The 27,275-nt window shown below is 37.1% G+C and overlaps 7 protein-coding genes across 8 annotated transcripts; 4 read left to right on the forward strand and 3 right to left on the reverse strand.

Annotated features, from left to right (window-relative positions):
* The first annotated feature begins 257 nt into the window (after positions 1-257).
* Positions 258-6,873, forward strand: LOC123871345 (transmembrane protein 134). Its single transcript, XM_045915105.1, has 2 exons — positions 258-558; positions 3,809-6,873. The coding sequence occupies exons 1-2, from the start codon at positions 407-409 to the stop codon at positions 4,149-4,151; spliced, it is 495 nt and encodes a 164-aa protein (XP_045771061.1). The 5' UTR covers positions 258-406; the 3' UTR covers positions 4,152-6,873.
* Positions 4,998-26,759, forward strand: LOC123871327 (venom serine carboxypeptidase). The gene is made up of 3 exons (XM_045915075.1): positions 4,998-5,010; positions 12,273-12,277; positions 25,249-26,759. Exon 3 carries the CDS (start codon positions 25,255-25,257, stop codon positions 26,674-26,676), a length of 1,422 nt encoding a protein of 473 aa, XP_045771031.1. The 5' UTR covers positions 4,998-5,010; positions 12,273-12,277; positions 25,249-25,254; the 3' UTR covers positions 26,677-26,759.
* Positions 7,083-7,803, reverse strand: LOC123871346 (translation machinery-associated protein 16 homolog). The gene has a single exon (XM_045915106.1). It carries the CDS (start codon positions 7,691-7,693, stop codon positions 7,208-7,210), a length of 486 nt encoding a protein of 161 aa, XP_045771062.1. The 5' UTR covers positions 7,694-7,803; the 3' UTR covers positions 7,083-7,207.
* LOC123871315 (RNA polymerase II-associated protein 1) lies at positions 8,268-12,192 on the forward strand. The gene has a single exon (XM_045915052.1). It carries the CDS (start codon positions 8,492-8,494, stop codon positions 12,149-12,151), a length of 3,660 nt encoding a protein of 1,219 aa, XP_045771008.1. The 5' UTR covers positions 8,268-8,491; the 3' UTR covers positions 12,152-12,192.
* On the forward strand, positions 12,484-18,685 carry LOC123871323 (cell division control protein 45 homolog). Of its 2 annotated transcripts, XM_045915066.1 has the most exons (10): positions 12,488-12,684; positions 12,797-13,087; positions 13,845-13,922; positions 14,237-14,368; positions 14,732-14,929; positions 15,433-15,590; positions 15,830-16,031; positions 16,364-16,558; positions 16,680-16,852; positions 17,076-18,685. In XM_045915066.1, the coding sequence occupies exons 1-10, from the start codon at positions 12,634-12,636 to the stop codon at positions 17,215-17,217; spliced, it is 1,620 nt and encodes a 539-aa protein (XP_045771022.1). In that variant the 5' UTR covers positions 12,488-12,633; the 3' UTR covers positions 17,218-18,685. The 2 variants fall into 2 exon arrangements, with proteins under 2 accessions (XP_045771023.1, XP_045771022.1); XM_045915067.1 differs by lacking the exon at positions 16,680-16,852 and having other exon boundaries at positions 12,484-12,684.
* On the reverse strand, positions 18,719-20,923 carry LOC123871329 (venom serine carboxypeptidase-like). Its single transcript, XM_045915077.1, has one exon. The coding sequence runs from the start codon at positions 20,294-20,296 to the stop codon at positions 18,899-18,901; it is 1,398 nt and encodes a 465-aa protein (XP_045771033.1). The 5' UTR covers positions 20,297-20,923; the 3' UTR covers positions 18,719-18,898.
* On the reverse strand, positions 22,725-24,301 carry LOC123871328 (venom serine carboxypeptidase-like). The gene has a single exon (XM_045915076.1). The coding sequence runs from the start codon at positions 24,227-24,229 to the stop codon at positions 22,811-22,813; it is 1,419 nt and encodes a 472-aa protein (XP_045771032.1). The 5' UTR covers positions 24,230-24,301; the 3' UTR covers positions 22,725-22,810.
* Positions 26,760-27,275: the final 516 nt, after the last annotated feature.

The raw sequence follows: 27,275 nt of genomic DNA on the forward strand, positions 1-27,275 counted from the left end.
TACTGCGGCTTTGTTTTCCGCAATAATTCCGCCAAATTCGATTCAATGGAGAAAACAACTTTGCAATTATTGCTCGTTGGTTCTTGGATTCCTTTCTTGGGAGACTTTTCCTATCCTTTGTTAGACCTAGACATCACAAGACTTGGCCTAACGTTTGGCCATAGACATTTTTAGACGTTAGTTTTGACATAGTTTTGACCATTAGTTTATGGACGTATTGAAGTTTAGATGATAGTGATATTGCTTTCAGAACGTCCTCAAAAAACGTCACATAAGATCAATATGGCGCATGTTGATATATTGTTAAATTGACAGCTGTGTTTGTCTTTGTGCTAAACGTACGTTCCGATGGTTGCTTTGTAATGTATTTTTTGCATCTCCAGCTCGATAGAAACAAATATTAAAAATGACTAGGCCTTTCGGCAACAGTGATAAACGTTTTTCTATCGACGACGCCTTCGAGGAGGAGACCGACGAGGCGATCAAAGTGTACGGTGCAACGGGCGGACGGTCGCCTTTACAAAACAAATTCAAGAATGGAGGAGATTACCTTTCTAGGTGAGTTAAGTTGCATTCGTGTTTTGTTTTTTGTACTAGATTACATTTAGGATTAAGCGTTTTAGAAACAAAGCTTAGTTCTAAAACATGCTGTTCTTGACCTTTAAATGAGTCATGTAGTGTGAGTGGGGCAGAGGCGCTTGAACTGTTGTTAGCGTAACGTTAATAACGCCCGGGAGACCCGTTTCGCGGCCTAATGGATCTCTAATTGTGCTAAACAATTGATAAATGCAAGTAGTTCATCAACCAGTAATGGGTGCAATTTGTTTAACTGTAATTGTTGTTTCAGTATTCTACACTTTACAGTAAAGTGTGATGCAGATCGTTTGATGCCCATTTATATTTTGAGTGGGACTTGTCATCCTTTTATTCAAAGAAATAGATAATACTTAGACAGGCAGACACACTTTTACATTTATAATAGTAGACTAGATAATATAGGATGGAATTGTAATTTGAATGACATATCTAAGCCTGAAAATACTGGCAACAGCTATTTCCTTTAAGTTCATTGACAAATAGAAATTGCGTTATTTCAACCTTGATATGGAGTTGGTGACGCACGTAGGAAGCCTTATTAGAATGCACGCCATGCATTGATAAATATAGATGGAACAATACCATAATAGAAGCACTGGGCATGTTTCTAATTTTAAAGCATTGCCTACCTCTGCTAATACCCTGGTTGCCTGGTAGAGATAGCTTCAAAGCTACCAATTGTACTTCTATTTGTGTTGTTTATTGTTTTACTTTTGTCTTTCTTTTTTGTAAGGGTGTACAATAAAGCATCTTTCATTCCTTTATTATTTTAATGTCTGTTGTATTCCTCATTGCTGAAGGTTATGACCTCTTTCCATTAATCACATAATGTTTACTCAGGATAATGAGCTGGCTTCTAGATTCTTCAGTGTTACTGATTATTTAGTAATAAGTATAAAATATAATTAAAATTTTCAAGTATTATAAAGTATAATACTAAGTGGTCTTATGATATCACAAATTTACAACAGCTGATGCCCATGACATTGTTCTCATGGATTTAAACTTTTAATAATCCCAATTTACCGGGATAAAAGTAGCCTATGTCCTCTCCAGTAGTGGGAACTATAGGTTCCCATGCAAAAAATCATGTTGATCTTTAGCTCCATTGAGATGTGATTGAAGGATAAAGCAACATCTTTCCCATTTATAAATAGTAGGTAGTGATTGATTTATGATAAAATTAATTTGTCCCAACATAAATAAAATGTTATGACTTTGACACACTAATTATGTTAAATCCTATTTTATTGAATTTAACTTTTAATAATAAATTTTTATATTTGTTATATTTTGCAGAAATTAGCCATTACTATAGCCTTGAGCATTCCAGTTTTGGATAAAATTAACATAAATGAAATGCCCAACATAATTATTACAGCAGTCTTAACTCTTAGCCAAACATTTGATTAAGAATAAAACTGTATCAAGATAAAACATTTTGCAGCCTATTAGAGCACTCAGAAAATAAACAAATGTGGCTAATTCTGTTATACACAATCTCTATCTAAATCTGTTATCTAAATTGGCAGGTCTTATGGAAAATATTTATACAAGTGTAAATTAAAAATTTATAACACCCCCGACAAGTGAAGGTTACAGTAACTAGAAAAGACCTATCAGGTCTTTTCTAGTTACTGTAACGTAGTTTCAAACGGCTGAACTGATTTTCTTGGACTATTCCGCGCCTACGATCCAAAGTATCTGAGTTTTCCAAAACATCATTTTCTAATAAATAATTATGTATCTAGGCAACGTCCATCTTGACAGCTTGACATTTGTCAATTGACATAATATTATGAACCTAACGGTTATCTAACCTTCTTTTCTACAAGAAAACTAGAAAATAGCTGATAACTCTTAAACGGCTGAACCAATTTTTTTGGATTATAGCTAAGAACACTCTCGATCAAGCCACCTTTCAAACAAAAAAAAGTAAATTAAAATCGGTTAATTCGTTTAGGCGCTACGATGCCACAGACAGATACACAGACACACAGATACACACGTCAAACTTATAAAACCCCTCTTTTTGGGTCGGGGGTTAAAAATCAATCTCAAAAATCAGACTTTTTTGTCAAATAACAGTGTTGCTAATGGACAGATTATTACAGATAGATTATTATTATCTTTCTAAGGCTATCCTTTTCTGTAGTGAGCATAATTAAGGGACAGCAATATATTTAGGCATGCCATTTTAGTTTAGTTTAAGATTGTGTACAACAGAATTAGTCACAATACAATACTTCCTCAAATAAGATAAGCCTGTACTTAAGTTTATCAAGTTGCCCTCTTAAACATTGAAGCCAGTATTAACTTAATTTGTACATTTCTGTAAATGCAGCTCATAAATGTAATCTAGGATCTAGTTTTATTGAGTTTAAAGCATGTAGCTTATCTGTGGAAAACTTTCAAGGAAAACCTTTTAATCAAGTGAGCCAACTCACAATGTGTTAACATTATTAATTAATTATATCTTGTTCAGCAGATTTATTTGTTTTAAAACCTCTCTTACCATTATTTCAACTATTGATACTCAAAATGTGTGTAATATGTTTAGTAAAAATGTTTTATTGAACACCAATATAATAACATAACAATAAAAAAACACAAATGAGAAAACTATACAATAGGTGGCCTTGTTGTTCATTGATTCAGTACTGATTTTTCTATTTTATTTTAATAGAAGTTAGCCCTTGACTGCAATCTCACCTACTACACCTGGTGGTAAGTGATGATGCAGTTTAAAAAAAACGCTACCTTCTTGCAACTTGGAAGGGTAGTTTCATTAAATCCTTCTACACAGCATTGTACCGAAATGCTAAGTCGGCAGCATACCTTTGCCAGCAGGGTGGTACTAGCCACGGCGGAAACCTCCCACCAGACCAGACCTGACACAATTTAGAAATTCTGAATTCCCAAATTTTTCCATGTTGGGAAATCGAATCTAGGATCTCCAACTTATAAGACCACAGCCCTCACTACTGTACCATGGAGATTGTCAGTTAAGAATTCTAGAAGTTTCAGCAATATACTACTAGTAACTCTTTTTTTATGCAAAAGCTACTAGACAATTTGACTGGGAGAGAAGGTAGCTTATACCATGTCTTAACAAATAGGCTCCTTTTTATCCCAGTTATTAAAAATCTCATATCAACGCGGATGAAGTCGCGGGCATCGTCTAGTGTCTAATATTTATATCTTGTTTCAGTAAAACCTACAAATGCACAGAAGACACAACGTCGCGAGATTCTGACTCTCTCATCCACGAGTATGTAGAGGCCTCACAGTCTCTGTACTGCTGGAACCATCCCAAAGTACGCGAGAACTGGAAAACTGTCTGTGCAGCTGTCATACTCCTTCTAGTTGGAGTTGGGCTGATTGGCATGGGCGTGTTCGCGGTCGCCGAACCAGAAAACGGCTTACAGGGTGCAGTATTCTTCGTAGCGGGCATGATTTGTTTCGTACCGGGCGCGTACCATGTGGTCTACATATGGCTCGCCGCGAGGGGGCAACGGGGTTACGACTTTTATCACCTGCCTTTATTCACTTGATTTGTTTCCCTGAAAATTTTGTTGTATCTTTAAGCAATAGAGATGTAAATGTTGAGTTTTTCTCAGCCGCTATGTTGTTAAACTACTGGTTATTATTGTGATCATTGTTTGAATTTAACATACTCCTGTGGGGTGATTTGCTAACTCAGTGATTAACATTAAATGATAACCATAATTCTCATTTAACTTTAGTTGGGGCTATGTACAATGCTGGTTCACTGAGTGACAGTTAAATAATTTTTCATAGAAAGCCTTGAATGGATTTAAAATAAATGTCAAATGAGCTCAGTGACTATCATTCAGTGTTAATCACTGCACTTTAGCACTAAAGTAGTGTAAGAGCATAAGCCAATGGGAACTAAAGAACATTGCATTGATTACATTAAGCTTTGGCAACACAGGGGCTGAACAAGTGTGAATGATGCAAATGAGGAATGACTGACAGCTGATTTGCTCTCTATACTTACTGGGTTATCTATAACAATATTATGACGATATATAGTTAACCTTAGCATGACCTAAGCATTAAAAAAATAAAATGAAGTCACACAAGAGTAAAATGAACTATTTCAAAAAAAAAATTACATACAACCTGTCACTTTTCTATACATATTTCCTCAAAGTAACAGTAGTATGAAATGATCTTCAATTGCATGATAATTTATAATAATAATACCTACTTGAATTTACTTTGTCAAAAATTTAAAGTGCCTAGTTAGTTATATTAATTTAAAAATTAATTTTACTATAGTCTTTAGCTTATAAAATTATTGAAATATCATTTTGTAAATTCAATTTTCAATTAAAATACTTATCTGTATAAATAAGAAATCCTAGTTTATTGATCTCTAATTTTAAAGTTGATTAATTTTTTTTCTAGCACTTTCGGAAAAATAATATTTTTTAACTTGCATCTTTAGGTGTCTTATTTTGTCAAATTTTATTTATGTAATTAATTAATTATCTGTCTCATAAAATGTATGCATTGTAATTGACTATTTTAGTAAGTGTAAGTAAACTCTGTTACTTTGGAAAGTTAACTAGTCATGTTTCATGTGTTAGTTTCCTTTACTGTAATATCACTCATGAATTTGATTTGAAACAACTGCCAGATTATATATTTTTCATGTAACTATCGCTTACAGCTTACGTAATTTTGAATATATCTCTTTATATATAGAAATGTGTAAGTAAATTATAAGTAAAAGAAAATGTACTTTGTGTAGTGACACGCACGAGGACAAACAAATACTTTGAAGTCTGTATTTTTTTGTAACACATTAGTGACATGTAGAAAAGTTTCTTGTGGTAACTTGTGTGTTTGTGTTTTATGCTTATTATGTTACATATTCATCTAAAAGGCAGCTTAGCTTAGAGAAAGAATTTTAACATTAAATTATTATAAATTATGATGACATTAGACTGTGGGGTGATTCACTAGCTCAGTGTCTAAGGCTGAATGATAGCCATCAATCTCATCTGACATTCATTTTTAATTTATTGAACATTATCGACGAATTTTTTTTTTTTTAGTATCACTCAGTGAAGCAGCAATGTAGAAACAACCAATGTCAAATGAGCTCGGTGGCTGTCATTCATTGTTAGACACTGAGAGAATCACCCTGCAGGTCCATATTATATAACATTTTATTCATTCATTTGCATTCATGCTACTTACATAATGATATGCATAAATCACTACCAATATCTTAAATGTGAAAGTTGTTTGTTGGTTTGTCCTGCAATCACATGACAATGAAGCCATGAATTTATGTGATTTTGCACGGATAAGTATAGTTAAAGAGCTGGAGAGTTACATAAGCTACTTTTTATCCTGGGAAAACAAAGATATCTTATGGGATTTTTAAGAACCTAAATTGGCACTGACAAAGTTGCAGGCATCAGCATCACACTAATAACATTATAAAGGCGAAAGTTGTATGTCTAACTCTTTCATGCATACACTACTGGATGGATTTGACTTAAATTTGGAACGGAGATAGATAATACCCTGGATTAACACATAGGCTACTTTTTATCCCGGAAAATCAAAAATGCCATGCGGATGAAGTCACGGGCATCAGCTAGTATGCAATAAAATGTTTATTCTTGTATATTATTTAGCATGGATTGATAATGGTTCAAAACTGCATTGCTCACTGGTGCATGCAGTGAAGTTGAAAGAAAGTGTATCTAGTGGGGAGTCTAGTGGGAGTCCTCGGTCTAGGGCTCATGATTCTCCCATTTTAATTTAGTTCTTACATGAACAAGCAAAAATGAAATGAAATATGTTTTATAAATTATTAAGTAGTATAATCAATTGTTCATATTATGGTTACAATGAAAAAGTATAGTCGGAGCAAAATAAGTAGTTCAATCTGAACAACAATGTACCTGTGACTATGTTGTACGAAAACAGATCTCAGATGGGCTTGTGTATTTTAGTCTATGGCCTGCACTGATCTCCATGTTGCAAATTCTGATTGGTCTACTTACTTGATTTGCAATTACTGAAATTATTTTGTAACAATGAACTTTGATACCCAAGGTGTTGTGAAGATTTTTTTATTTTTTGTACATGTATGTTTACCTGATCAAACTTGTTTGGTGGTTTTAAATTTGGCAAATATTAACAAGTTTCAGTTATTTCAGGTTTGAGACTAGACTTTCATTGTTTATAAAACTGTAAATATTAATTTAATAAATAAATAGTTTTAACTTATTTGTTGTTTGTACTTTATGAAAAAATGTATTGTTTCTATATTCTTCTTGTCTCTTTGAGCTTTGTAGGAGAGATCCCTTATTACATTAGTATTCTCAAATCCAAATACTTACTGAACCTGTTTAAGGATGTCATTAATATTACTTATCATTTCATCATACCTAATTATTATTTTCTAAATAAGAGGGTATATAAGGAAACAGTAAAAATATAGAAATATAAACCTTTATTAATTTTATACAATAAATCATTTACATCTCTACAAGCAGTTGTAGGGTATAATTTTAAATTAAGCTAGTTTGAAAATAAGGTTAGGTAGGTAGGTCTACTACAACTAGGTCAAATGTTTTCTAGTTACTCTTTTCAGCTTAAAATGCTGTAAAAATCTAAGTTCACCATTCCAATTCCTTAGCACCTCCATTTGCTTGACGTCCATCAAGTCGGGCATCTCCAGGCCGCACGTCGCGAACTCTTCGCACTCTCTCTTCTTAGTTATATTGATAACATCTTCTCTACTTGCATGTTGTCTACTTTTCCTTCTACCAATAGAATTTTTCAAACTTATCTGCTCTAACTCTTCATCAAACCGCGCCAAATAAGTTTCAATCAATCCTAAGGTCTGCTCTTTGTCCAAAACCACGCAACCTTCCGGTATTCTCTCTTTAAACCATAGGATTTTCTCACCGATTAAGTTTTGTTTGATGTGGGTTCCGATTTTATTGTTGTTTTTCTTCTCGTTTTTCAGCATTTTCTTTGCTAGTGATATTGTTTTTCTACTGTTAGGATGTTTGAGCTTATCTATATTACTTATTTTAGGCATTATTATTTAGTTTTAATGGTGATATTAAAAATTTTAAAAATGTTATAAGCAGTGGTTGGTAAACACTACTAAACACGTGTTGACGATTTGACGGATTTGACATTTGTTGACAAATATCCTCTATTGATCTGTGGTTGCCATTTGCCAATAAGAATAATTTTGACAGTGATTGCGGTAGAATGGCTACAATATCACAACATGATCACAACTCACAATCGCAATCTCCGGTTTACGCTCACTCACTATTGGCTACAATGCATTGTTGTGACAAGAATACTATAAGTTCAGCCAATCACAACATTAATTGCGGTAAATGATAATAACTAATAATAGTTTATATTGTCAGGCATAAAAAAACCCCATATAATAATAATAAAATGACGTCGCATTCTTCGCATTGCAATCCATGATCGCAAGAAATGTCCTTGACATTTTAAGATCTGTGATAATCTATGAATACTCTTCGTAGAACCCAGAGCCGTAAAACCAGTTAATAAAAAAACCGTCCAAGAGTATATTGTCCAAAGAGAATATAATCACTACTGATATTGTCTATGGTCTGGTTCTGGGTCTCTTGGTCTCATCTCTGTGAATATGTTTTATTTGTTGATGCTGAAAAGAAAAAGCATTTCATCTAAATTCTACAAAATATTACATTTAAACATTAATTAAACAAACACTTAACCTTCGATTGGAGTTACTATCATAGTGATAACAATAATAAATAAGGTGTTGATTGTAATAACTACAAAATTTCATGTTTATTGGTTATATTTTTGGTATAATTTAGTGACAAAAATGATTCGCCGGCCAAAGCCTGGTGAAGATGAAGAAGATATTCTCCGCATGCAGCAAGAGTTTCTTAAAGACAAAACCTTTCAACCCGCCGCCCAAGTCGTTAACTTACGAAGAACAGAGCATCAAACTACCAAAAGGTCCATACCGTCGACTTCAGATTCTCGCAAACCTTCTAAATATGCTCAGTCTAAGGGCCTTAAAGAAAAACGGCCGCGAATGGATAAAAGAGTAGGCTCTGTTCTGGGTGCCATTTTAGAAAAGAATGTTTTAGAAGAACAAGATCTCTCCGAACCTGAAAATGACAAAAAGTTAACAGAAGAAATTGAGCCAACCGAACTCGATGATGACAAGGTATATTACCCAAAAGTTATACCTTCAATACTTGGCAATATAGTGGAAAAAAGTTATGACGACAATTTCAATTTAGATTTTAAGGTAATGACATCGAAAGGATTCCCTCCAGTAACCAAACGTGATCCCAATATTAAACCTGGTGTTAAGAGTATTTTTGCACAACATATTGAGAAACTAAACAAACAGAAGGAAAATTGTATGGATATTGACACTGCTCAGCCATCAAGCTCTTCACAAGTTACTAAAGAGGAACTCAAATGCCTAAATATTCCATCAAAAAGCTTTATTTTGTCCAGTAAAGAAGCAGACAACATACACAAAGAAAACCTTAAAATATTAATAGAAATGTCTGAACAAGATATTTTGCAAGAACAACAAAAATTACTTTCCAGTTTAGATCCTAAATTAATTGATTTCATTAGAGCTAAAAGAAGGGAAACTATTTCACGAAACACTACTTGTAATTTGAAAGTTGAAAATATACAGGCAAATAATAATGAAATGAGTGTTGCAGAACAAGTAGACAAAAATGACATTAAAGAAAATTATCTCTGGGATAATGATGTTCTCTCTCACCCTCAACTCAACAAATGGCTACATTTTGAAAATCTTGAAAAAGACAAACTAGAATGGATTAAAGGTATTGAAGATAGAAAGGTTAAAGCAGATGAACCTTATGAAGCAAGGTTTGATTTCACTGGCTATCTGCTCCCATACACTGTGGAGTATACAGAGAAAACAAAAACATTATTCCACCATGGAGAGGACCCACACAGGCCTGGGTACTCTATCACTGAATTGATTGAACTGACCAGATCAACGGTAACCCAACAAAGAGTCATGGCTCTCAACACTATAGCTGGAATTCTGGAATATTATATTGCTGGGATATACAAAGGTGTAATAGAAATACCATTGAGTAAGATATTCTTCATCATAAGGATAGCTTTAGATGAAAATAAACTCATATTGCTAGAACCCGCCCTGAGAGCTATGAGAAATTTACTATTCAACAGAATAGATGAAGCATGCCTGGATGCTTTACTGGGATTTGAAGAAGGCAGCTTCCAGCCGTGCCTCAAAAATGATAAATCGGAAATTGAAGAGATGGACTCCAAAGAAACAGAGTTGAATGATTTTCATTTAGCTGAAATAGATCTTATATCAGCTGTATTGAGAACAGATATTTTGCAGAGACTCTTTTACATCTTGGACACTGTGAAGCCGAGTTACAACTGTGTGCAGTATTCAATGCAAATTCTGACTAGACTGTCTAGAGACTCAATGGAAACTGCAAATTTGATAGTCCAAACCAGTCATCTAATGAAAACGATCATAGCGAATTTTATTCCAAGTGTGAGTGTTAACTTTGCTTTTGATCCTACATCTGTGTACAATGGAAAACCTGTTCTGGCAGCACTGAAGTTGATGAGAATCCTGTCCCTACAGTCTAAGGAAATGGGCGAAATGTTAATATCCAAGTATGATTTATTAAAACCAATATCAGTTTATATAAGTTCTGGAGTAGATGGTACATATGGATTGAGACTACAGATAGAAGCTTTCTGTATACTATCCAATTTGCTTAGTCATGGTCTGGGTACAGACCACGCCTTGTCATTATGTCCCTTGATAGTTACCACACTTTACAAGCATGTGCACGGGACTGATGTTTTTGTCAAGTCTTCAGTATTATCGGCCACTCACGCTGCTGTGGTACTGCAGTTTGTCAATAAGCTACTTAACTGTAATATGCTCAATTTAGATATTTACAAACATCAAATCTACCCTCTTTTGAAAGATGGAGTACAGAAATGGCTGATGCAAACAGCTTGTCTTGATAACTATACTTGTGGTCATTTAAGACTACTATGTGCAGCCTTGGATTGCTGCAAAACTGTTTTTATAAATGAAAAAGTTACACTGAAGTTCTTAAATGAGACCTTAACAAAATTTGCATTATCAAAAGGATTTGAAATTATTCTGAATAATATATTGCCGAGCTCAAATCTACTGTCTGGAATTGGAGACGAAGAAATAATTTGTAATAAAAACCTTGTAAGTCTTGGAGCAGCAATTGTTAATACAACACAGAAAGTTCTACCAATCCTGAATATAACTTCTCCCATACCACTTCTAGTGTCATTGTTCAAGTTACTAAACATTGTTGATGATAAAGAAATAGCAACACTTTTTATCAATAAAGTTTTAAGCTATTTACAACAACTATCCAAGAAACATTTAAGTCTCAATAATAACTGGTTTACAAGAATGGAAGTTGAATTTGTATTTACCATTGTTAAATTATCAATCCAAAGTGATATATCGGAATCCATAAAAGATATTATTTATGTGATAGCTAGTAAACTTTGTTACATATTGAGAATGGACAAACAGTATGAATTGCAGTATATTTTTAATAATGTAATTTTTAATAAGGAATGGTTTACAGCTGAAAGATTGTTTAACTTAATCTCATTGACCGACGCAGGTGGGCCCACTGCCCTAACCAATGTAGAAGAGATAAAACAATGTTACAGTAAAGTTGTGAACATAAACCAAATGGAATTGAATGGTAACATTGTATTAAAAAAGTGGCAGGAGCCTGTTTTACCAAGAGATTGGATATATTTGCCAATTGTCTCTTTGTACAGCAGCAATCAAGAATTGAAGATTGTTTCTGATGATGCTAGTAAAAGAGCTCAACAGCAAGAAGCTGAGAAGGAGATGATCATAAGATGCAGTTTAGAATGGATTTTATTCAATGAAATTATTTTCCCAGACCTTTTAAGTGATATAGAAGTTACTGATAGGTTTTGCAGAATTATGTGTGTCTTTCTGTGCGACAGTTCATTATTTTTGGATAATAACATCAATAATTTACTGAGGAAGTGTATGCAAGTGCTCTATAAAAATTGTCAGAAGTTTAATTTTGATAATCAATTGACAGGTCTCAGTAATTTCCAAGATTTCTACACACAGATTTTGGAGCAGTTTCAGTCTGTAAGCTATGGTGATCATGTGTTTGCTTCGTGTGTGTTGGTCCCTTTAGCTCAGAAACATAATGTAAAATGGCGTAAGCTCCTATGGTCAGAGTATGCTGGCTGTTTAAGAGCTCTTGATTGTCCAGAAAGCTACTTGTGCTATAATTTAGATGAATATTACTATCCAGAAGAGACAGATGAGTCTCTTTTGAAGTCATACGCCAGAGCCCTATCAAGTAATTTACTAAGGCCTGATACAATTGTTTATAAAATAGCGCAGCATCATATAGAGAGTTATAAAAAGCGCAAATCTGTTGCATAGTAGGTGTACTTTTAAGAATTAAAGTGGTTGTCTATTAAACTTATTGGTTTCATTATTCCAAGTATTTTCTAAGAAGAATAGAAGTATTTTGCAAGCACTTCATTCTAAAAAATCTTAGGAGCATTCCTAACTGTTCTACATGTTCTACATACCTACTATCCAATATTAATGATTTTGTTGAATGCATTGAATCAATCATTCCCCTATGTAAAAAGTACTCTGTGCGTTGAATACAGAAATTGAAATTCGCGGGCGATGGTAAGATGGTTTGAGTTGAAACATAGACAGTAGTTTTGGGCCAAAACTACTGTCTATGCCTTAATCTGAGTTTTTGGCGGGATTTCTGACAGATAGTTTGAAAGACGACATGTTTTGAAGATTCTATTGTTTCGAATTTCGATCTTGAGCAGGTGTTAGCTTAATTTTTTAAAAAGCATGGTTTCGTAAGAAATAATCTCGTTTTAACATCGAGATCGCTTAAAATGTTTATAGAGGACATCAAGAATGATTTTTACAACGTTCTTCTTGGAAACGTGAGTGCTTTTGTTCGATTGAAACCGGCAAAAAGAGTTTACCTAAAAGTTTGGTCCCTTAGATGTGAACTGTGGCTTAGTTTTATAATGAAAGCAACTTTTGTACTTTCAGCGAGTGCTATTACTAGTTCACTACGACGTCGATGCTATATGCGCTTGCAAGATATTGCAGGATCTGTTCAAATGTGATAATATTTCGTACACATTAGTCCCCGTGGGTGGTATATCCGAGTTGAAGACTGCTTATGATGAAAACAACGAGGAAGTGAAGTACGTGGTGCTGGTGAACTGCGGCGGGACCGTGGATTTGGTTGACATCCTGCAGCCGGAGGAGCATGTGGTGTTTTTTGTGCTAGACTCTCATAAGCCCACTGATATCTGCAATGTTTATAGTGATGGACAGGTATTATCTACTTACCTAAAAGCTATATAGAAATGAACTTTATAAAATGTAATTGCTAAGAACACTTGTGATTCTTGTTTGACAGGCCGATGAACAAAACTAGATTTCTCCTAGATATCCCAGATAGTTTTTGCTTGTTTTGAGCTCACAAGCCAGTTTCAATGTGTACAAAACAAACACCAAAAGTGCCTTTTGAACAAAAACATAAGTTGAAATTGATTTTCTGGAAAAAAAGGTAACTTTGGGATGCAAGCTATCTCTTTAACAAATAGATTATAGCTGTGACTGTCTATATAGTTAGGTTTTAAAATTCCCATGGAAACTCTTTGATTTTTTTGATGTCCATCCCCAGGATGCAAGCTGTACCAAATTTTGTCAAAATCGTTAAAGGATGGGCAGTGAAAAGGTAGCAGACCAACAGCCACTTGCACATTTATGATACTATAATTTTTTTATTTTAGTTTTAATTTTAAAAAGTATATTAGCCATGCTAATCATGACTAATACTCCCCTTTCCCCTCACATTAAGCGTAAAGCTTGTGCTAAAAGCGGGTATGATAATAGTGCAACCTTTCGGAATTAAGTCCGCTCCTCAACCATGAGCTATTGAGGCTCAAATGTTATTTCAAGTAAGTTTGATTATAATTTAGTTTGTAACTATGGGGCTGGCATATGGGTCCCCTATAAATGCCCCTCAAAATATCAGAATTAAAAAAAAATGAGTTCATCAAACTAGGAGGTGTGTGGTATGTTTCAGGTGAGACTGGTGTACAAGGATGAGGAGGAGAACATTCCCAACTTTGATGACATCTTCAGAGATGATGAAGAAGATGAAGTAATAATATTTTATTTTCCTATTCCTTCTATTGTTTGGTCTGATTTCAGACAAGGGCAAGCTTATCTACACTCACGAGCAAAACTATGCAAATCACTTGCTATGAGCGATCTTAAGAACTAAATGAATGGTAAAGATTAATGAAAATGGTACCATTTTAAAGACTATACTATAAACTTTAACTCAATACCAAATTAATTAAAACAATTTTGCTCGCAAGTGTACTTTAAAAAGGCTTCAACTTTTTGTTTTACTTGAAAGCGTTATGAAAATTTTCCAGGAAGATACTGTCTATTATTATGTTGTTACTGTAGAATGAAGAGGAGCGGGAGGGTCGTCAGGGCATCGAGGCGGTGGTGGAGCGGCGCCGCGCGCGCAAGGCGTGGGAGGAGCGGCGTCACACGCTCATGTTCAACTACACACAGTTCTCCTACCACGGGAAGCCTGTATGTATAGCTCCAGTCCTTACACTCTAGGCCTGGGGCTGTGTTATTTCATTAAATTTCAAAACATAAAAAGTTTTTCGTGTAGGTAATATTTCTAGATAATTTGATAAGTTTAATTAAAATTCTAGACTAGTCTCATTATTACCTACAACTTCATAGCCCTTCTAGCCCTTCAGCCAATTTCAGAAAAAAAAACCCATCCATTGCAAGTTGGTTTGCACACGAAAGGTTGAAACATTTGGTACCATCATACCATCGTACAAAATTGTTTTTTTTTTTAAATTGCATGATGGGCATTTTGAAATTTTTATTATTAACTGCGTCTTCTAAAATGTTGGCCTTATTGCGTTTTCTCTCCTTCAGAGTGCGTGCGTGGCCCTGGAAATAGCGGTGCGAGCGTCTAGATGCACGGTGCCCGCGCTGTGGAGCGCAGCCGTGGCCTCGGCGGCGCACGCGGCGCTGCACTGTCGCTCGCCCGCGCGCTGCTTGCTGGACGCAGAGCCGCTGCATCGCTACGTCGCCGCTGCGCAGCGGAAGACTACCGATGACGATATACACCAGGTATATAAGCCAAACTGAAATTATAAATGCCAAGGTATGTCTGTCTGTTTGGTAGGTTTCACTGGCCACCCTTTTAGCCGATTTTAACTAAAGGTACAGAGATAGCTTGTATTTCGGGGAAGGATATAGGCATACTTTCCCAAAAATCAAAGAGGATTTTCAAAAACTATCTGAAGTAGTGGACACCACCTAATGATTGGGTCTTCCAACACTGCGAGGATCAATATAGTACCTTGAAACCCTAACATCTATCGGTTTTTTGTCACTAAGCCCATTGGCACTTCAGCTTCAACACCTGTTCAGCTTACTCTGGTTTTCCTTTGAATCTCCTCATTCTTGATATGATGACGTAGAACTCCAAGCATAGTTCTCTCCATTGTCCGCTAAGTGACTCGGAGCTTTCTCGTGAGGCCTACGGCTAGAGATCATACTATGTAGTGTCATGACGGGCAACATGCGTTGTAAGAAGACTAGTAACAAATAACAATTTGGTACTTGGCCAGTCGGCCCGCGTGGTGGTGGAGAAGGACGCCTGGCTCCCGCTGTACCGCTGGTGGTCGGTGGAGGGCGCCATCAGCCACGCCACGGCGCTGGCGCCCAAGCTGCGCCTGCACTCGCGCTCGGGCGCCGCGCGACTGAGGCAACTTTTGGCGGATATGGGGTGAGTGAATATTGGCACTTCCACAGTCATTGAGCTATTGAGGCTCAATATAAATGATAGTAAATATATATATAATAGCAAAAAAGTTAGCCTAAAGGGACTCCTTTTAATAATATATTTTAGTTATTATATTATATTTTTTAAGGTTTTTAGTTTTACGTTCATTGTTCTAATGAATTATGAATATAAATATATGTAGTTAGACGTAAATATAAATGTACATAATATGATGTGTCCAGGTTCCCCCTGCAGCAGGCTCGCCAGGCCTACCGCTCCATGGACGTGGAGCTCCGGCGGTCGCTGCTGACGGCGCTGGAGGCCGCGGCGCCCAAGCACAAGCTGCCCGTCCCCACCAGAGCCGCTTTCCTGCTGCAGCGGCCGCACGCGCCGCCGCTCGCCGCCCTGGACACCGTGTATGCTGTCATGGGCCTCATCGAGAATGTGAGCATGTACTCCTGCACGGCCTCAAAGCACCTTGTATTCCCTGTATCACTTCCACCGTCTCCGATCCATTCTGATGCCTCCACTTCATATTTCTTCATCGAAACCTGTAGCTGCCAGATACAGCAGCATGAACTCTTCCTGCTAACTTCACTCATTAGGTATTATTACCTTAACCTTTCCTCACTCTTATATAACCTGGTATCGACTATCGGCAAATCCTTTTTTTTTTAGGAGTATCAGGTTCCAGTTCCATAAGGCCTGTAGTAGTTAAATGGTTTATGATTCAGTTCACATGTTTGTAATGGCTGAAGTATAGGTATTATTTCCAGGAAACGATGCCCCGAGCGGAAGGTTTCCAGCACGCCCTGTCGGCGCTGGCCGTCAGCGGGGAGAACGAGAGTCTGAAGCGCGGCGTGGCGGCGGCGCGACGCTGCCTGGAGGCCGTGGCGAGGCAGGCGCACAGCACCCTGTCGTCCAGAAGACTGATGCTGGCCGGCCCCTTCAACTACTTCATTGTGCCAGAGGTACGTACACCCGGAGGTCGTCGCACAGTACCCTGACGTCCAGTCCAGGGGACTGACGTAAATGTGACTTACCTACTTGAAATAAAAATGTATCTCTAAAAATGTTAATCATTTGTTGTAGGGCACCCCCGAGGCTACAACGTTGCGCGGCCCACTGTGGCTGTCGGAAGCCGCGCGCTGGATCGCGGGCGCCCACGCCCACGCGCCGCGCCCACTGCTGGCCAGCGCCCCCAGCACCGGCGGGGACTGTCTGTTGCTGGGTTTACCGCCGCGCTTCGACCGGGAGCCCAGAAAGTGAGTGCCTATTTTTTTTTGTTCAACCTTCTAGGCAAGTTCACTCTTTTTTGAAGGTCTCAATATTAAAATTGACGCTGGAAGGACATTCTAAATATTCTAAAGCATATATACTAAATTGCATCAAAATCGGTTAAACGGAGAGAGAGGCCGTGAAAAGCGAGCAGACAGACAGACCCAAACGCATTTATAGTATTAGTATGGATTCTGTTGTTGTTTCCAGTCTCTTCGGAGCAGCGTTCGAGCAGGCGGCGACCAAAAGCGGCGCTTCGGTATCCTTGGAGTTCGTGGACTCCTCCATCATCAGCCTGCCGTCCTCCCAGCGCACGCAGTTCCTCGACGCGCTCACGGCGCTGCTGGCGTGACCGGGCCCCACCCGGCTAGCGATGGCCGATTCATTCCAATAACAATCGTATCATTCGATTGTTAGACAATCGATTAATTATTTTCGATTTTTCAATTGTTACTTAGCGCATCTGGGACGAAAGAATCGAAAATCGAATGCAATAGCACAATCGATTTAGATTTTCGATTTATTTGTTCCAGACCGTGCGCTCCTGATTCATAGATTATTACTATCGAATGAATAAAATAATTGACTAATCAATTGTTGATTTTTATTCGATTAATTATTTTTGTGTAGGCAAGGTAATCGAAAATCGATTGTTCAATTCATTCGATTGTTATTTTTTGCAACAATCGGCCATCGCTAGACCTGGCCTGGCGCTCGCGCGGCACAAGAGACCTTTGAATACCGTCGACCACGATAAGTATAGTACGCGACAGGTTGAAATGGCAATCATGGAGGGGACGTCCCGCACACCCGCACAGCCCACGCGTTAATCTGATGCGGGCAAACGCGGGTGTGCGCGCCTCATACCACGATACTGACGCGGACTATATCTTCATCTCAAATTTGGTTAAGCTTAACTCTAAGCTGTTAACGACAATAACAATAATAATTTAATTCCGACCTATTCATCATTATCATCATCACACAAATAATGTGCCTTCTATTTAGATTTTGGACTAAATAATCAAAATTCTGCTAAACACTTAGTTTATAATAAATTAGCATTAATTTCATTTGTAAAATGACTGAATACATGAGAAGGGTTCCATCCCAACATACAAGTTTTTTGGAGACTTATGCACAAATCCTGTGAATATGTGCTTACGTCCCCAAAAAAGTTCAGATTTTTCCCTTTGTACTTTAAAACATTGCTACCTGCCTTTCATGATTCTAGGTCAACGGGAATACCCTACCTATAGCTTTTCATTCCTTTGATGGATCTGAACACGACAGACACGACATACAGACAGACGACCAAGTGATCCTATAAGGGTTCCTTTTGAGGCACACAACCCTAAATACATTTTAAATATAGTGAAGATCTGTAGATGATTACTTAACCAAGCTCTCCTTGATGTAGATAGCCAGGTAACCCATATTACACTTGATACCTTACTTAAAATATGCATGAAGTTTGTAAGGTTTTGTTTTTTTAAATATTAAATAAATTAATATCAAGATCACTAAATTTTATTGGACAGTAAATATTTACTTATCATCATAATTTTTATGTCAATTAAATCAAAATCGGTTATGTAAAAACCTTTTCATCAATCAATAAAAATTAATATATATTAGAAAAATAATTTCATGAAGTTAAGTGTCCATATTAGTTGTATTTTCTCATGTTTCTAGAAAATAAATAATTTGTAATGTAAGGTAATTTGTAAGTAGTAATTTTAAACTTTGTTTAGGCATCTAATTAAAATTATTTATTGGTATGTGAAGGAGTTTGGAATAAAATGTACTTTGTAAAACTATTCATTTTTTTATTTGTATTATAATCTCTCCTTTCGACCTTTTATCATATTTACTTAGTTTCCCGATTATCTAACTAATGTTGACCAACAAACGTATACTTCACAAATAATTGTTTCACAACGAATCTGAAACTAAAACGTCGTAAGTATTCCGCGAACCTAATAACAAATTCTTAAAATGTGAAGGTGCGAAGAATAAGGTATTTAATGTTATTAGAGTGTGTTCTTTATAAAACGAGTGATCATATCCAAAGCCCATTTCGGTTGATCATGCGGCACCATGTGGCCCGCGTTCCTGACCAGCACCTCCGTCAAGTTACCAGCCTGCTTCATGTAGCCTGCTATTTCATCACCCACCCTCCAAATGTGCCTCGCAGCTGTTTCATACTCGGTAGCAGACGAGAACTCCAAGTTACGCAAAAAGCTCTCAGTTAACGGATATGCTACTATTATATCCAACTGGCCGTTATAAAATAGAAGGCGATAGTGAGATAGTAATTCTGATATGTCTGAAGCAACAGACTTCAACAAGTCATTCTTTAAGTAAGCATACACTATCATGTCTTGTGAATTATAAGACAGTCCCCCGACATGTACACTCTGTCTTATTCTATCATCATTCAAGAGCGCAACATAAGAATCCATGTCAGGCTTGGTTGGGTCTAAAAAGTTATAGCTGTTTTCAAATCCTGTTGAGTTGCGGAATGAGCGAAATAATAGTGCTCTGTGCGAGTTAGCCTGGTCCCAATTCTCTTTCTGGATTTCATCTACTATTGCAGATTGCATTCTGAGGAATAACTTATTTTGTTTAAAATCTATCAAGCCAAGCTGATACAAATAGCTGGCATAGTCTATCTGGTTGATGGGATCACAGTATGCATTGCCTAGAGCTAAGCCTTTGAGGTTTATTTGTAGTTCACCCAGGGAGTTCTGTTGGTGAATCTTCATAGCTATGGATGGAATATATTTCCCTGCATAGGATTCGCCGGTGATGTAAAACTCGTTGTTCCTCAAAGAAGGAAACATTATGAAAAATTGTTGCAAGCAATTGTACAATCCATCAGCTACACACTTCTCATCGGTGCAGTAACCCTTCTCATCATCTGTGAAGCTAAATCCAGTTCCCGCTGAATTATCTATGAAAATTAAGTTGTGTTCGAGTGCCCAGTGATACTTCCTGAGAGCGAATTCATCTTTTGTAGCGTTTAACGGTCCGTTTTCTGTAAATAATCCAAACAAGGAACTTGCTCCCGGACCGCCTTGCAACCATAGGATAACCGGAGCTGCTTTGTTCTTAGAGAAAGCCGGAAAGTACCAGAAATATAAATTGGAATTGTACTTGACGTCCACGGTGAAGAATCCTGCGTGGCTTGTAACGCCTATGTCGTCAGTGAGAGGCACGCGAGATATGTTTCGTGCGAGTTGCACATCTCCTGTCTCTACATACGGGGTGAGTATCAGCGGCTCGCCGGCTGGACCGGGAGGCTTGGCTTCGAGTTTTACTCGCGGATACACATGAGGGAAAAATATTGATACACAAAAATTAATAAGGTTGAATATTAATAGCAAGTCGAATACCAAACCATATCGGCTAATAATGATTACGTTCATTGTTATTAGCTAGGATGAGGTATGTATAAGGCCATGGCACAGTAAAGTGTTTTTATATTGGAGCAAAAATAAGTAATAAAAATATTTGTAATAACTATTTCTGAAATGCATGTTGACATTTTTAACTAGGTGATCCATCCGGCGTAACTTTGTTACTTGGGAATACTGATAAATCAGAAAAAAAAAAGAATAACAGAAGACGTAAATACAGGACGAGTCAAAAATTGCCAGTAGGTAAGAAAGACTACGCTTGTTCCATTTAAATTTACTTGCAGAACCTACTCGTATTTCCGAACCAAGTGATTACCTCAAACCATCGCTGGTTCCACTAGTGAGCACGAGGATCCTCTCAGAATAGCCTGAATCCTAGGCTAAAGTCCATCCTACTGGCTAAGTGCGGATTGGCAGTCTTCACATAGCTTTGAGAACATTATGGAGAACTCAATCATACCTACAGGTTTCCTAGTGATATTTTCTTCATAAAACGAACGTTTTTATGGTTCTGTATGTCAAAAGAAAAAAGGAACATTAAAGGGTCACTTCGTTATGTCTGTCTTCTTGTCCGTCAATTCGGGGAAATCAAAACTAGGGTACTCCCCGTTGAACTAGAATCATAACAAATATGGTCGATAGCAATGTCTTACAGCACAAATAAAGGTAAAAACAGAGAACCGTGAATTTGTGATTATATCACAAAAAAACCGGCCAAGTGCGAGTCAGACTCGCGCACCGAGGGTTCCGTACTCGGTTATTTTTCCGACATTTTGCACGATAAATCAAAAATATCGCACATAAAAATAAATAAAAATCTGTTTTAGAATGTATACGTAAAGCCCTTTCATATGATACCCCACTTGGTATAGTTATCTTACTTTGAAAATTGAAACACATTTTAATTTTTTTTAAATGATGTAAACACAACTTCGTGGTTCTTCAGATTTATTCCTGTACTTGTGCTATAAGACCTACCTGCCTGCCAAATTTCATGATTCTAGGTCAACGGGAAGTACCCTATAGGTTTCTTGACATACAGACAACAAAGTGATCCATTATGGGTTCCGTTTTTCCTTTTGAAGTACGGAACCCTAAAAAAGAAGTATAGGTTTAATGAAAACTGAACATACCTACCCCTTCCAGGTTAGCCCGCTTCCATCTTAGAGCTACAACGCACTGGCGGCTAGCCGGAGTACGGTAGCCGCCAGTGCGTAGCTCTTAGACTGCATCATCACTTACCACCAGGTGACATTGCTGTCAAGGGCTAACTTGTATCTGTATGAAAAAAAAACTTGGAAATATAGGGGTGGACTGTGGAGCATCAGTTGGAAGTTTCATTAGAAGTCCTCATCCTCTGAAGTAGGTAAATGGGCAAAGGCCCATTTACCAGGCCAAGAGTTATCTACCCAAAACAGATAAGTACAAGAAAAAAAATTTAATGCATTAATAAATAACTAATATTATATTATATAGGTAAGTACATGTAAGAGAACATACAAATAATAATAATGACATATGATAAAGGCGAAAGTTTGTATGTGTGTGTGTGTGTGTATGTTTGTTACTCCTTATAGCCAAAACTACTAGACTGATTTGGCTGAATAATGTCATGGATAATATTCAGAATAATATTCAGAATAATATCCTAGATAATACCCTGTATTAGCATCCTCATTAGATAATATCCTCCAGCATTAGATAATATCCTGGCTAATTTTTATCCCGGAAAATCAGAGTTCCCACGGGATTTTAGAGAAAAGATTTAACGAGAAAATCCACGCGGACGAAGTCGCGGGCATCAGCTAGTACTTAAATAAAATAAGGACACACAGCATTCAGCACGCGCAACGCGCAGTCTTTTGAGAGCCGCGTTGCTTGAATCACATAATATGGATCCCAGACCAACGCTCCGTAAATAGTTGGGCATATGATGCATATCATTATATATATAATATTATGTATATTTAGTACATATTATTTAGTACATTATATTTAGTACATAGTTAATAGTTATATATTTTCATAATGAATAGCATTCACAACAGTTCACAATGCTGTTTGTTGCCAAAGCAAAACAAAACATTCTTATTAGTATAAAATCGAAAACTGGTATTCTATATGTTCATTGTAATAATATAGTTGACGTACTTTAGCATAAAATATATGATTATGCACTGGAGATTATAAAACAATTAATATATAACAACCACAGTATCAAAACACCCCTTACAAAATTTATATTAGCTATACTTAAATCAATTTTAAAAGTAGACAGCATTTTAAAGTTTTATATCACAGGTAGATCACAGGAACATTGCCAATAGAACTAATGCATGAAATAAATAAAATATGGGTAAGCATTCACAACAAAGTACACTAGTATAATAAGGTGAGAGCACCTCATGCATGCACATATCTAGTCTAATACTGTATAATCTCAAGATTTAATTGTAGTTTGAGCTTTTACAGTAACATTTATTATCTATAACTAATTCTTAGAATGTTAGGGATTTAATATTATTAGAATGTGTTCTTTATAAAACGAGTGATCATATCCAAAGCCCATTTGGGTTGATCATGCGGCACCATGTGGCCCGCGTTCCTGACCAGCACCTCCGTCAAGTTACCAGCCTGCTTCATGTAGCCTGCTATTTCATCACCCACCCTCCAAATGTGCCTCGCCGCTGTTTTATACTCGGTAGCAGATGAGAAGTTCAAATTACGCAAAAAGCTCTCAGTTAACGGATATGCTACTATTATATCCAACTGGCCATTGTAAAATAGAAGGCGATAGTGAGATAGTAATTCTGATATGTCTGAAGCAACAGACTTCAAAACATCATATGCTAAATGTTCTTGCACTTCTTTGCCTGAATGAAAAGGCAGCCCTCCGACATGTACACTCTGCCTTATTTTATCATTATTCAAGAGATCTATATAAATATCCATGTCTGAATGGGACTGGTCTGTTGGGTCTAAAAAGTTATAGTAGTTTTGGAATCCTGTAAAGTTCTTGAAGTAGGAATAATTAGTTAGCTCTCCATCCATTAGCTGGTCCATGAGAATGTCAGCTTGGACCCAATTCTCTTTACGAATTTCACTGATTATTGCATATTGCATTTTGAGGAACAACTTATTTTGTTCAAAATCTATTAAGCCATGTTGATATAAATAGTTTCCATAATCCATCTGGTTGATGGGATCACAGTATGCATTGCCTAGAGCTAAGCCTTTGAGGTTTATTTGTAGTTCACCCAGGGAGTTTTGTTGGTGAATCTTCATAGCTATGGATGGAATATATTTCCCTGCATAGGATTCACCAGTGATGTAAAACTCGTTGTTCCTCAAAGAAGGAAACATTATAAAAAATTGTTGCAAGCAATTGTACAATCCATCAGCTACACACTTCTCATCGGTGCAGTAACCCTTCTCATCATCTGTGAAGCTAAATCCAGTTCCGACTGGGTTATCTATGAAAATTAAGTTGTGTTTGAGTGCCCAGTGATACTTCCTGAGAGCGAATCCACCTTTTTTAGCGATTAACGGTCCGTTTTCTGTAAATAATCCAAACAAGGAACTTCCTCCCGGACCGCCTTGCAGCCATAGGATAACCGGAGCTGCTTTGTTCTTAGAGAAAGCCGGAAAGTACCAGAAATATAAATTGGAATTGTACTTGACGTCCACGGTGAAGAATCCTGCGTGGCTTGTAACGCCTATGTCGTCAGTGAGAGGCACGCGAGATATGTTTCGTGCGAGTTGCACATCTCCTGTCTCTAGATACGGGGTGAGTATCAGCGGCTCGCCGGCTGGACCGGGAGGCTTGGCTTCGAGTTTTACTCGCGGATACACATGAGGGAAAAATGTTGATTCACAAAAATTAATAAGATTGAATATTAATAACAAGTTGAATATCAATCCACATCGGCAAATAACACTCATAGTTATTAAACAATTGAGAATTTATATTCCCGTATGTAAAAGTACTCTTGTGTTTTTATCACTTTTATTCAAAGTAAGTGTAAGGTCTTTGGTCTTTGCTTTTATTCCAGCAAAATTCATTAATTCCCAATTAAGAGAACTTTTTTTTTTTTCGTTGTTGTTGTTGTTTATTTTAGTGGCTTTTTGTTGTGCCACACAGCACAATTCACTTCGCCAAAGTCGCGTTGTTTGGAGAAAACACAAAGGAGGCTGAACAGTTTATTTACACCCAAGTCTTTTCTGGACAATCCCAGTCCGATTTTTTTTCTCTCGTCTGGCTTTTACAATGATTAGCCAATGTCAAGTTTGTAGTTATTTGTAACAAGTTAGCTAAACTATACAAGTATGGACCCCGTCTGTGCCGGCGCTCGCCGACATACGCACGGCACCCCCTTAGAGCGTTTTCCAGTCAGTTTTAACAAAAAAAAAAAAAACACTCCAAAAAGTCACAACATGCGCGCCAGCAAACACCACCACAGACGAAGTCTCAATCATTATTACAATCTCAATTGTTATGATTGGCTGAATTATAGTATTCTTATTGCAACAAATAACAATACATTGTAGCCAATAGCGAGCGAGCACCAACCAATCAGAGAATAGAAAAAAACCTACCTACCTACTTTTTTTTTGATACATACTCTTTGGTTTTTTGTCGGTTTACTTTTTTCAAAGAGTATTGGAGTAGGTACATCCTATTATCATTATTACCCGCCTAGGGTAATAATGTTCTGTGAGGTACATATATAATAGGTAGATACTAGTACCTATGTTATTTTTTATATTTTTTGACTTCGGTGGATTCCCTTCCTAAATAGTTCTTCAAAATCGAGCGCCATATTCGAAACAAAAGTTTTTTTGCCAAGTGTAATTGACCTCTTGGCTTAAGGTCAATGATACGAAGTATCAGCAATCGTTATCAAACAGTAACTACAGGAGGCTCTCGATAAGCGCGAGTTATTCATTGTGCGGCTTACTCGAACGTGATGTGGGTCTATCGGGTTAGTTGTTTGTTAATATTACAAATACTGTCTGTACAAAGCTTCTTTCACCATTATCCGAAGTTGAATCTCGACGTAACTGACGATGGTGATCCCGGGGAGCCTCTCTTTCTCACGCCGTACATCGAGAGCGGCAACGTGACAGAAGGCAGGCGCCTGGCGCGAGTGCCCTTCACAGAGAGCCTGCGTATCAAAAGCTACGCCGGCTATTTCACTGTGGACAAAAAATATGATTCCAACCAATTTTTCTGGTACTTCCCTGCTATGATATCTAAAAAGAAGAACGCGCCGGTTATTGTGTGGCTGCAGGGCGGTCCGGGCGCTTCGTCTCTCTACGGACTCTTCACGGAGAATGGCCCGCTAAGGGTTCGCAAGAGCAGGTTCGAAAGGAGGAAATACAATTGGGCGCTGAGCCATCACATCATATACATAGATAACCCTGTGGGAACAGGCTTCAGCTTTACGAAGGACCCGAGAGGATATTGCGTCAACCAAACACAGGTGGGGGAACAACTCTATTCCACTCTCGTTCAATTCTTCCAACTGTTCCCCGAGCTGCAAGGAAACAAATTCTTTATCACCGGAGAGTCGTACGCTGGTAAATATGTCCCAGCGCTGGCCTACACCATATACAAGAAAAATCCAAGTGCCAAAATAAAAATCAACCTGAAAGCTCTAGCTATTGGAAATGGATTGAGTGATCCTGAACACCAATTAGTCTACAGCAAATACTTGTACCAAATTGGCTTGATCGACTGGAACCAAGCAAAGGTCTTCGCTGATGCTGAGAGTAAGGCGATCCAGTTGATCCAAGAACAGCAGTGGGACAAAGCTTTCGAAGCCTTCGACACTTTACTCAATGGCGATTTGATAAATGGAAAAAGTGTTTTCTACAATATGACCGGCTTCGAATTCTATTTCAACTACTTGCACACCAAAGAATACATGCAATTTGAAGACTTTGGACCGATGATACAGACAAGTTTTGTTAGGAAAGCTATTCATGTTGGGAACTTGACTTTTAATGTTGGGAAAGAGGTGGAGAATCATTTGAAACAAGATGTAATGAAATCTGTTGCACCTTGGATATCGGAACTCTTAGATCATTATTATGTTCTTATTTACAATGGACAGCTAGATATCATTGTTGCATATCCTCTGACTCTAAACTACTTGAGAAACCTCAACTTTACTGGCTCCAGTGATTACTTGTCATCTAAGAGGTACCAGTGGCATGTGGATGGGGAATTGGCAGGGTACGTCAAGCAAGGGGGGAAGCTGGTTGAGATAATGGTGAGAAATGCGGGACACATGGTGCCCGGAGACCAGCCTAAATGGGCTCTTGATATGATCACAAGGTTGACTCATGAAAAGACTTTTACTCACAAAAGGAGGCATCGTGTATAAGTAGTTATTTAGCTATAGAAAAACAATGTGGAATTGGCAAAACATTCTATTCTACTATAAAATAAGTTACCTATTCTAAGAATCTCAAGTTTATAATTATGTAAATAAGGTCATGGATACTTTTGTATAACTGTTATTATTTGAGTAATGTAAAACATGTGTCTGCTAATTTTACATATTATTGTACTTTGCATATAATGCAGAACAAACTGAATAGCTATAATTGTGCCTTTTCATTTGTTGGAGTGTAATTAAAGTGAATTCTTTATATAAAAATAATATTTCATTTACCTTATCATTTAATTAAAAAATGCATTGCTTTAAACAAATTCATTTGATAATAATGAATACTGAAGATTTTCTAATAAGTACCAATAATTTCTATAGGCCGTAGACTGTTTTACCCAAAGGTGAGTATATACTTCTATGCAGTCTGCTTTAGCTCAAGTTTTTAAGGATCATAGGATAGAAGATGAGATGAATCCTTGCAAATAAACTATTTTCAAAAATTCCACCCATACCACTTTGGGTCATCTCTAGATGTACTTAATACCTGGACTGCAGTATAAGTGGTACTAGGTACTGATTAAGCTATTGGG

The sequence above is a fragment of the Maniola jurtina genome, chromosome 13 (assembly GCF_905333055.1).
Source record: "Maniola jurtina chromosome 13, ilManJurt1.1, whole genome shotgun sequence".
NCBI classification, from domain to species: Eukaryota; Metazoa; Arthropoda; class Insecta; order Lepidoptera; family Nymphalidae; genus Maniola; species Maniola jurtina.